We start from the raw sequence: 11,497 nt of genomic DNA, 5'->3' as shown, positions 1-11,497 counted from the left end.
ACCCCTGAGCCCGTTCCCTACACTCCCCCACGCGGCCATGGCCATGGCTGACATGTCCTCGAAGCTTCCGGGTCTTCCTCAGTCTAGAAGGCTGGAAGACAATAGCAGTGTCAGGAAGGGAGAAGCACCAGAGGAGGTGCCACGCTGTTTGGATCAGCCCCAAACCAGTGCGCCCAGCTCTACCTTCCGCTGCGGTCAGTACCTACCAAGTCACAGAATTATAGACAAGCAGGGCTGGAAGGGACCTCCAGAAGTCATCTAGTACAGGAGTGGGCAATTATTGGGTCTGGAGGGCCACTTAGGGAGTTTTGGTGAGCTGCTTTGGGCTGGGTCAGCACCCCCCACTCCTCCCAGCAGCTCACCAAAAGTCAGAGGATGTCAACCAGGGGTACACGTATCCCTGGGGGTACTTGAGAAGGCCCTAGAGGGTACATGTGGGTGGGTGTGCAGGGACAGAGTGCTGCCACGCACCATCCCGCGCTGCCATGCAGGTGCCACCCAGCCAGACACCGGGGGGGAACTCATGCATGGCAGCTGCTGCACTCCACATTTGGCCGTGCCACCCCCCCCCCCATGCCCAGTCGCGCGCCATCCCCTCCCCCGCTCCAGCTGGGCAGGCAGTGCCTGCACTGCGTCCAGTCACTGGGGGCACACTGATCCAAAAAAAGTTGAAAACCCTTGCCCTAAGTGGTAGATTACTGAAGTAGCCAGGTGGGTGGTGTCTCCATGTAGACCAGCCTGGTACCCCCGCAGACAGGGTACATAGGCAGGCGGATGGGTTGAGGCTGCAGGCAGCAGTGTCCAGGAGCAGGACAGGCAGGAGGGGCTACAGATCGCAGGGCAGTGACAGCATAGGGCCAGGGCCTGAGGCAGAGCCATGATCTGTTTCCAGCACAGCCCCACGCTGCTACCACCCCATGATCCTGGCCCTGGCTGCCTATCCTGCTCCTGGACACTGCTCCCCCCTGCCCATCCCTGGCCTCATCCCATTCATGTGTACCCTATCCACGTGGGTTCCAGGCCAGCCTGCATGAAGATCCCACTTGCCTGGTCCATCCAGTACCCCAAGCTCTGAGGGTGTCCAATGAAAAGGGCCAGGGTACCTGGGCAGCAGGGCTGGTTTGGCAGCAGCAGCTAGAAGGAGCTACTGCTGCTGGGACAGCCAGGAAGAAAATCTATCCACTGCGCTGCCCCAGCCCCACTGTGTGCCCAGGGATGTCAGGACTGGCTCCACACATCATGGCCTGGGCTGCCACAGGCCAGATAAAATCCTTTGGCAGGCCAGAGCCAGCTTGCAGGCTGTATTTTGCTCACCTCTGCTCTAGTCCAAACCCTGCTTGAAGTACAATCATCCCTATCCAATCCAGCTGTCAAACCCACTGTCTAACCTCTTAGCAAAACTAGTCAACTGACACAACACACACACAACACCCTAACCTGGGGCAGGTACAGCAGGGGGAGGTATGGCAGCCAACGTCTTGCTGCTGCAAGGTTGTCAATATACACTCAAGAGATTGCAGGAAAAGGACTGCTCCCCCAGCACAGAAGGCAACCCCCCTCCCCCCCGCAAGTCTGTACCCATCTGACCATGGGGCAAAATCCCTTTTGTGAACCCAAATTGGGGGCAATCAGTCTGACCCTGAACGCAGGGCTGAGACCACCCCCCTCACCCCCTGCTGGGAACATCCAGCTCTGGTCCCAGCAACAGCGCTGGCACACCCCAGTCAAATCCCCCAGCCTGGGCTTCGCCAGGGCCAACACTGTTACCGGGTGTATGATATTTATCATATTCGTACAATAACTTCAACCCATGTATAATGGACAATCAATAACAGCAAAAGTCTTCAAAACGCACAATAATTTATAAGGCAACTCATTGATGCAGCACAGCATATGCAAAACCCAAGCCACTCTCACACTCTTAACCGACTTAAGGCTTGGCCCCGCTGCCGTCCCCGGCCTCTGAGGGAGGCTCCAAGCCGCCCGACACGTAGCAGGAGCGGGACGAGGTCGGCGGCAGCAGAGCCCAGGAGCCGGGAAACACGCCCAGCTCCCGGCCAGCGGCGGCCCAACCGCCCCCGGCCGGCTGGGGAGCCCTCTCCAGCTACCCCCGGGCCAGGACCACAGGCACTCGGCTATGGGCCACCGCGGGCGGGAAGGTGAATGACCGGCACCGGTACCCACCATCTCGGCGGCGAGCACGCGGAAGAGAAAGAGGTCTCGCGAGACTTCATTCAGCCGCAGGGAGCGGAAGTGTGACGGGGGTGGGGGGAAAAGCGATCTTTCAAAATCGCGCAATATTTCCGTGAGAAAGGGAAGCGGGGACCTCAAGAAGTCTGATCTCGCGAGAACTCAGGCGTAACGGTTCCTAGTATTCGTTGAGCTATTAGGGCTGCTGAGAACACCCTGGGGCTGGGTCTCTGCGTGCCCTGCTCTCCATCTCGTGTTGCCGCCGCTGCTGATATCATTACAGCTCGACCCTTATTAAGCCGACCCTGTGGAGCAAGGCGGCAGCGGGAAGCTTGGTGCGGGTGACGTCATGCGCGCCTCCCCCCCCGCTGATTAGTCCCTGGGAGTGACGTCACGGGGGAGTCAAACCGAGGCCGGGCTGAACGACGAGGTACCGCACGCGAGGGGTCTGTTGCCCGGCTGTCAAAAGTTTGGGAAACTCTGAATTAGTGTGTGCAAATGTGCTCAAAGGCAATTCAGCAGCGTCGAGGCCCTGCTCACCGCTCAGCTGTTTAAGACAAAGGCTAAAAGGCCTGACTGCCTGGTTGGGGGCCTTTTAGCCTTTGTCCTAAACAGCTGAGCGGTGAGCAGGGCCTCGACGCTGCTGAATTACCTTTGAGCCCTTCAGCAGTGGAGCGTTTGTCAGATGCTATGTTAAATAATCAGCGTAAGAAAAAGGGCATCTAAAAAAAAAAGTAAAAAGAAACATGGTGTGGAAACTAGCTCTAAGAACAACATCACTGTTCTCAGAAAGCCTTGAACAGTGCACAGCCAACTGCACGGGAGAGCTTTACTTGCCAAGTATCTGGGCCTTGTTACACGTTCAAATTAAAGCTGGATGGAAACCAGCTATAGAGGTACCAGGGATCCTGGTTTTCTCTGACAAAAAAAATCCCCAGTTTGGATTAAAAAATGTAATCCAAAATCCACATTTTTCCATGATCAAAATGAAATACTACTATATATCTATCTATATAGATATTAGTGGTTTTTCACTTTAATCATGGAAAAATATGGATTTGGGGTTACTTTATTCAATCCAGAAATTGGGTTGTTTATTTGGGTTTTTTATCGGGAAACCAGGATCCCTGGTTGTTACACATTTTCAAGCACTAACTTTCTAACTGGTTAGCTCTTTATAGCTAGGGAGTCATTTTTATTCTGTGTTAATTACTTTGCATTTGTGGCTGGTCTAAATTTTTTGCATGATTAACCAGCTAATTGTATGAGAATTACTTTGCACTTGAGGCTGGTCTTGGCCCATCTAAATTTACTGCATGATGAACCAGTTAGTTGTGTAATATGTAATGTGTAGCAGGGACCTCAGAAGAACGAATCTCCTGGTTCAGTAGCTGATCTAGCACAAATTACTGACAGGCATCGTGACTTTAATTCCTCCTACGTACGAGTTAGCAAAGGGAGATGGCCTGAGCTTCCTTCCTCAGACTGGAGTGATCAATTGTAGACTGGCTCTGCATGTTTCAAGGCCATGATGAACAGATGGCATGGCAGAAATCGCTTGATCTATCAGTTTTCAGCAAGTGCTGCACAGAAAGACATTTGATAGGCTCTGAAGGCTACGTTTTCATGCCCAAGTAAAAGCCAGCTGGTGGAGCATGCTGTCTGGCCTGCTACCAGCCTTGGCCATTTTCAAGGGGTCTAAGCCAAGCTGCAGAAGTGTGGCTAAGCAGAAAGCCCAAAGCCTTTTTCTGAGTGACCATAGAACGAACCTTTGCAGACATGACAACCAGCTTGGTCAGCGAAGAAAGGAGGCAATCCACAGGCATTTATAGACATGGGGGGGCATTTTAATTAGAGTGGCTCCGAAAACCACTCTAATTAATGCATCCGAATCATCAAGTGTATCAGCATCCCTGTGCTGAAAAATGGCAGTGGGACACTTTAAAGCTTGTTGAACAAGCTTTAATTAAAGTGCCCCCACCACCGTTTTTCAGTGCAGGGACAACTGATACAAGTGATGCTGGAGTCTGGTAATCACCATGCTCCACCACGTTTGATTAATCGATGTACTGGAATTACAGCATGTTGGAGCAACCTTGCTGCATGTGTATAGGTGCCCCACATGTCCAACTAAACCAGCTATGAGTTAAACGGAGCCTGAAAGGAAACATTATAGGGGAAGACCTTAAATAGTCCAAATACATCTTAAATTTATCTTAAAATTTTAGTGGTGAAGATTGATGTAACCAAATATATTAGATGCCGTTTTGTTATAATAGATATATTTTTGTTACAATTCTTAGAAAAGTTGTAAAACAAAGCAGTCATGTCAATGACTATCATAAATGACAATGTGGCAAGCGGTATTCCCTAATGGTGAAGGAAAGAAATAAGGAATCCTTCCTCCCAGACCTGTAAGTTTCACAGGAACATAGATCCCAACTTAATGACACCTTCCACATTCGGAGAACTAGTTCAGCTCAGTTTCAGTTAAACAAATTTATATAAAACCAATCACAGAACTTTTACTAGAATCAATATTAGCATAAGCCAGCTATAAATATAGGACACAGGCTGGAGGGAAATCTGGAGAACTCAGCAAATTTAAGACCTGCTGCCTATATGTGCACCACCCTCCTCCCCTCTTTAGAGTCTCCCCAGCCAGCATAGGTAAGAATTTATGTTGTTTGAGATAATTGTTTGTGTTTTGGAGTGGCAGCAATAAAAGATTGGGCTGTAGACCTGTATCTTGCCTCTCTGTAGCAAGAATGTGTAATCTTTACATTAGTAGCCAGTTTGTGTAATCCACGGAACACTTTCCTTTTAATTTCTCCCTGCTCCGCAGTAAAGGCAATGTTAGCTTACTTCAAAGGCCATTCTAACTCTTCTATCCTATTTCATGAAAACTTATTGGTTCAGTCACAAAAATCAATTCAGCCATATACAGGCAGTTCTCGGACTTACCACAAAATTGGTTCCTGAAATCCGCATCTTAAGTCGAAATGTTGTAACTCGGAACCAATTTTCTCATTAAAAAAAAAAAAAAAAGTTATAAACGGGGGATTGTTCCTGAACCAAGGCCCGTTACACTATTTTCACTAAAAATACCCCAGAATTTTGTACTCGATCAATTATAGATGAGTAATATAGCTACATTAATGTATTTATATTGTAAATAGCAGTCATATTGATTTGGAAGGACTTCTTTGAGGTGACTTTGCTGGACTTTTTGAAGGGCTCTTGACTGGAGTCTTCTCAGGAGTCTTGGCTGCAGGTTTTTCTGGAGTCTTGTCTGTTTTCTTAAAGAAAGTGTCTGAGGAAGTTCGGAGAGATGTTCTCCAGGGAGATGAACAATGCAGCAAACTCGATCGCTGGCATGGCATGGCATCGGATCAAGCATTGTAAAGTCGAAACTGACGTCATAAAGTTGAAACGGTGTCAATTTATAAACGTTGTAAGTGCGAAACATTGTAACCCGAAACATTGCAAGTCAAGGACTGCCTGTATATGCTAATGTTACTGATGCTGAAGAAACTACTGAGATTACTTTTTAGAAGTCAGTACAAGGAGTAAGACAGATTCCGACAGTGACTTTATTGGTACTCAATAAGTGAATTAGATTGCAGACATGTATTTATACTCTGCCATGTATATATTCTCTATGGCAGTAGAATATAGTCCCTTCTGATTTGTTTTTTCTTCCTCAGTAATTTTACTTTCACAAATCAAATATCATTCAAGTAATTTTCCTACAAAGGAGGATAATTTACTCTATATTTTCTGTTCATAAAGAATCATAAAAGTAGAGATAAAAGGGACTTCAGGAGGTCTAAAGGAAAATAATTTTGTTCAACGGGAATTCATCCCAAGCTAAGTACCATATTTTCGCGCATATATCCCGCAGTGTATACGCGATTTTACAAAAAAAATGGATGTGTGCGGGCTATACACACATATATAGCCTGGGCGGGCTATCCATGGACTTTTTTCCGCGGGGGCTGGGGCCAGGACAGGCTTCGCCGTCACCCTGCTGGGCCCAGGCAGGCTGGGCTGCGCTGCCACCACTGCAGGGGCCGGGGCTGGCTTCGCCGCCTCCCCGCTGGGCCCAGGCAGGCTGGGCTGCGCTGCCGCGGGGGCTGGGGCCAGGACAGGCTTCGCCGTCACCCTGCTGGGCCCAGGCAGGCTGGGCTGCGCTGCCGCGGGGGTTGGGGTGGGCTGCGCTGCCTCCCCACTGGGCCCGGGCAGGCTGGGCTGTGCTGCTGCCGTGGGGGCTGGGGCGGGCCGGGCTGCGCCACTTCCCCAGGTATACGGGGCCTCGCCCTCCATCTCCTTCTCTCCCGCGGGTGCTGCCGCCTGCCGGGGCATGTAGTGGACACCCAGTGGCGCCTCCGGGGCCCAGCGGGGAGGCGCTGCTTGGCTTGGAGTCCTCGCCCAGGGGTGCGAAGGGGGTGCAGGGAAGACACGGGTGCGGGGTATGCATGGATTATTTTTCGAAAACACAATTTTCCACAGGTTATACATGGGTGCGGGTTATACCCGTGTGCGGGGTATATGCGCGAAAATACGGTAGTTGTCCAACCTGCACTTAAGTTTTCAAAGATGGAGATTCCACAACTGCTCTACATAATCCATACCAATGTTTAACTACTGTCATAGTTAGCAACTTCTTCCTTAAATTCCCTTCTTACTTTCCCCTTATAATTCAAGATCATTAGTTCTTGCTCTGTTCCCTGTAGATGCAGAAGAGACTATTACTATCTTGACAACAACCCTTTTTTGTATTTGATGACTTCTCAAACTCCTGTCCATCTTTTCCTAACTAAGTAACCCTTGTTCTCCCAACCTTTCCTTGTGAGTTATGCTTTCTAGGTCTACTCCTTTTTTGTTGCTCTCTTCTGATCTCTTTCTAGTTTGCCCAGGCTTTTCTTACAATGTGGTAACCCAAACTGGACCCAGTGCTCTAGGTGAGGCCTCACCAGTACTTTGGGGGTTCTTTTTTGCAGCAAGAGCACACTGTTGACTCTCATTCAGCTTATGGTCCACTACAACCCTCAGGCTCTTTTCTGTAGAACTGCAGTCTGGTTAGTTATGTCCCAATTTATATTTGTGGCATTTTATTCTGTCGTAAGTGCAGGACCTTTGCACTTGTAATTGAATTTTATCCAGTCTATTTCAGACCATATGGTGCTTTTAAATACAGATTGTCAGATAACATGGAGTGCTTTATTTACTCACACTAGTAAAACTCAAGGAAGAGCTGCAGGACTCTGGAACATGTATGTACCTTGGGAACCATCACCTATACCTCACAAAAATTGGAGCAAGATATATATTCAGTTAGGGAATCTAGACAGTATTTGCAGACTTTCTACCTTCATAGCTGTAGTTCAGATGAAGGGTCACACAAATTTTCAGTGTAAGAGGATCAGTGCTTTATGGTAGGGAACTCACTGAGTATCTGTGTATTTTACATCTCTCTCTTGTCTCGGTAAAAACTATTCCTTCAGTATCTTTTTCCTCCAGCCCAAGGTACTACCTCCATAGTCTTCTTCAAGGGTGCATACTGTTGTTCCATAGATTTGCTAGCAGGGATACCTTCTGAAACTGCTAGACCCAACCTCTAAAAGTCAAATATGTCACCTCTGATCAGGGAAAGAAAGGCCAAAAGTCATTCTTACACCCTTATGTGGTGAGTATAATGCTGTGGCAAAGAAGGACAAGACAAAAGTAAATTTTGTTAGGGAAGAATAAAAAGTACATTGATACATCTCCAGAGAATCAAAAGCATTTAGTACTTTAAATTTCCTGCCCCTTTCCTTTTATGGACATGAGAGAAATGGTTGTATTAGAAAGGAATGTGAGGGATATAATTGCTGGAAAGGTAATTTCTTCACCTTCCCAGTGAATAAACCCTCCATCTTACTCTATGAGGCTGGTAGCAAACCTGAACCACTGACAGATTAGGAATTGCGCAAGCCTCACATCCTGATCTGAGATGCACAGAAAACAAGCTTTCAGAAATGAAGAAAAATATGAACTATGCCTGTGTTGAAAGAAGTGTAAGCAGCTGTTAAATTATATTATTTAATACGCTTGCAAACATTTTCCAATGTACTCTTTTTTAAAATGCAGACTTTAAGTACAAGCTAACAGGAGCTATGAATAGCTATGTAGCAGACAGCCAGTAGGTTATTAGATTAGGCAACATGTAGGGATCAGTAATTTTTTACACAAAGATTACACATTCTTACCTGTGTGGAGGGCCTGGACATGCATCTGATGCACCAACCATTCTGTCATGTTTATGTCCTCTTTACTAAGGCAAATAACCCCTAACTACATTGTTCATTCTTGGATAATGGAAAGGAATGGCCAGGACTAACTCTCATACAAAACATTTGGGTCAGATGCACTGGCACTTTAGACAAAGACTGGAATTTGATAGCTCCCGCTTGTCATTACTCATTTCCACTCACAAACTCATTTGGTTTCTTTCACAAAGTAATACACACAACAGTGCACATCATGAAAGATGTTGTTATAGTCAAAGACAAAATCTACCAGTCCACAAATTCACATGATATAAATAATGATAAAGCTCATGTGTTACTGTCCTATAACAAAAATAAAGCATGGCAAAATATCTTGAAGGGTAATTTTGTTAGCAGATTTAAATTTAGCAAAACAGCGATATTATCCTGTAACATCCTAGGCACCCCAGTGTTAAATAGGAAAGACAGATTTTAGTAGAAAACCTACTAAAAGGCTGGTTTGTTTGGTTTTTTTTGTGTTCTAACTATAAAATATTCAAGAATAATCGCAGCAAACTCACTCTTTTCTGAACTTACCTACTCAGTAGCAAAAATCTGGAAAAGATACCAGTGAATATAATCAAACAGGTATATTTACACAGTTTATTAGAAACCATACATACATACATTAGAAATGGATGTACTGTACCTAATCATTGCAGCCCGCATATCAAAGAACTCAGATTTCCTCATGTTTAGCAGTCATAGTGCAGAATGCATTACAGTTTACTGACCATAGCTCAAACCAAGTGGAAATTCTGTGCTGTAAACCAAGTACCTTATTACAAAGTTACTCTTTTTTTCTTTCAAAATGGATTAGAAGGCAAACTAGAGGAAAATAAAAACTCTGCCACACATAACCAGCCCCTGTGCATACAACTTTCCCCACATAGCCTGGAGTTCATTCATTACCACAGTATTCAGGCATCAGTGTAGTTCTCACAAACATCCTTTGAAGTCAGTGGTTCTGCTGAGACAGTCAGCTGCACATAATTAGCTATTCATTTTGCACCAAGCACATCTCAATTCATACTAAAGAAAGAAGCACCTGTTATTCTCAGGAATATACAAATATTTACCAGTTTTTTTTTTGCTTATTACAAAACCAGTTAAGGAAGCTTACAGCACATTATTTACAAATTCTATCCAAATACATAAAGAAGTTATCAGAGACACTTTTTTTCTGGCACAATGTCAAACAGCATTTGTAGTCAGTTAAAGCTGTGGGCAGCTCATTTCATTCCTCTCTCACACCAGAATCTGAAAGGTTGCAGGTGTCTCACGCAGAGTGTCATAAATAGTCTTTGGGTGGATATGTCAGTAGAAAGAAGTTAATTCTTCTTGTGAAGGAACTTCATCTTATTACCTACAGCAAGCACAAAATATGGTGCATCAATCATTAACATATGCTGAAAAACCAAGAGCAAAAGAATGGCAACTAGGAGGGTCTTCCAATACATAATATAACCTCTAGTGAAGAAATTAAGTGTAAAGAAAATACCACAGAGGTATCTAACTGGAAATCTTGGACAGCCAAATCTGATGAAGGATAATATCCACTTCCAGATTTTTCCCTTTTGTTAGGTTAGGGGTTTGTTTTTTTTAATCTATCCATCCAAATTGGAAGGAAACTCACCTAGAGACCATAATAAAGCCTACATTTCTCACTCTTAAGTGATTTTCATTGTTTTTCTCTGGAAAATTCCCAATACATAATTAAGCTACGAGTGGAGTATCATATTTTATTTTAGGCAGGATAGTACTTTTTAAGACGATTTGTGAAAATGCAGGATTTCTTTTGAAGATTTCCCTTACCAAGACCTCGTAGGAATTTGTTTACTCCACTTTGTTCAGTGTCTGGAAGCTCTTCCAAATACTGTTCAACCCTCTGTTCAAAGAGACCTGTGGGCAGATGAGAAAGAAATCACTGCTTGGTTTTCTTCCCAAGTGAAAGAAGAAAAAAAAGATGCTACGAAGGGGACATATCAAGACCTAATAATATACACTGGCTACCCACAAAGACAAAGCACTGCTCCCAAAGGTGTGTTTCACAGTCCAGTAAGACCTGGTGGCTGCTGCAGACTGGTTTGATTCCCTGCCACCTGCATTACCAGCCTTTTCCCTTTGCAGTTTTTCTTTCCCCACCCCTTATTCACGCTTAGAAACTTGACCAGGCAAGAGTGTCCCTCAAAAAGATCCCAATGGCATCAGGAAGATTATCAGTCACCTCAGGGGTTACCAAGTCCCAAGTTTCAAAGGCAGTGTGTGTTGATTTCATGACCCTCATAATATCCACCTTGCTGAGGAATAGAGTGGCCAGGCTTCCCTTCAAGCCCAGGACTTTGGCTATCCAGGCCAATATATGAAGAGTGTCAATTAGCCTATCCAAGCAGCAACAATAAGGATAGCAGCACTCAGCGAGGTGCTCTACTATCAATTCATCCCAGGGTAGGAACAGATATTTATGCACATAACTTTCACATAAGTCATCTGAATTCTGAGCACCAACCTTGCAAAAACGGCTGCAGATGGATGGACCCATTCACATCTGAATTTAGTGGGGCCCAAAGAGAACTCCATGCAGGATCTAACTGCCTTAAACTGTTAGTCATAGGACAGAGACCTTATCTTCACCTCTGTATTAAGTATCCAGCACACCCCTGGTGCTATATCAGTGGTTCTCGCACCTTTTGGGGTTACTTATCTGCCCCCCTTTCTTAAAGTTTCTTGGACACAGATGTCCCTGTGCTGTGGCTATTAAAAAGCAGTAACACATTGCTGGCACATTATAACGTCTCTAACCACCTAAAAATACTAGAGTAGTTGTTCTTTTTCTCCATTTATGCTGCCCCTTCCCTTCTGGCTTCTTATTCCTTCCTCTTGCATGCCTTTTAGAAGTTTACCATGTACCCCAGCTTGAGAAACACAGTGCTACACAAATAATGAATAATAGTACCAGCGATAGCAAATATATCACTGCATCAACTGATACACAG

The 11,497-nt window shown here is 45.5% G+C and overlaps 2 protein-coding genes across 9 annotated transcripts in view; both read right to left on the bottom strand.

Annotated features, from left to right (window-relative positions):
• The window catches only part of LOC102386565 (60S ribosomal protein L27a), a 6,943-nt gene extending 4,672 nt beyond the window's left edge, over positions 1-2,271 (bottom strand). Inside the window, exons 1-2 of the mRNA XM_025197424.1 lie at positions 2,185-2,271; positions 28-91 (exon numbers count right to left, since the gene is read on the bottom strand). Coding sequence (XP_025053209.1) covers positions 28-91; positions 2,185-2,187 — 67 coding nt within the window. The 5' untranslated portion in view covers positions 2,188-2,271. The remainder of the gene's footprint in view (positions 1-27; positions 92-2,184) is intronic.
• A 6,812-nt stretch (positions 2,272-9,083) lies between these two features.
• The window catches only part of ST5 (suppression of tumorigenicity 5), a 236,646-nt gene continuing 234,232 nt past the window's right edge, over positions 9,084-11,497 (bottom strand). For all 8 annotated transcript variants that reach the window (XM_025197391.1, XM_006018213.3, XM_006018216.3 and 5 more), the window contains 2 exons: positions 10,317-10,403; positions 9,084-9,867 (listed from right to left, as the gene is read on the bottom strand). In XM_025197391.1, coding sequence (XP_025053176.1) covers positions 9,833-9,867; positions 10,317-10,403 — 122 coding nt within the window. In that variant the 3' untranslated portion in view covers positions 9,084-9,832. The remainder of the gene's footprint in view (positions 9,868-10,316; positions 10,404-11,497) is intronic.

The sequence above is a fragment of the Alligator sinensis genome, unplaced genomic scaffold, assembly GCF_000455745.1.
Source record: "Alligator sinensis unplaced genomic scaffold, ASM45574v1 scaffold502_1, whole genome shotgun sequence".
Classification (NCBI taxonomy): Eukaryota; Metazoa; Chordata; order Crocodylia; family Alligatoridae; genus Alligator; species Alligator sinensis.
Note: the sequence above shows the minus strand (reverse complement) of the source record. Positions and strands in the feature narration are given on the sequence as shown.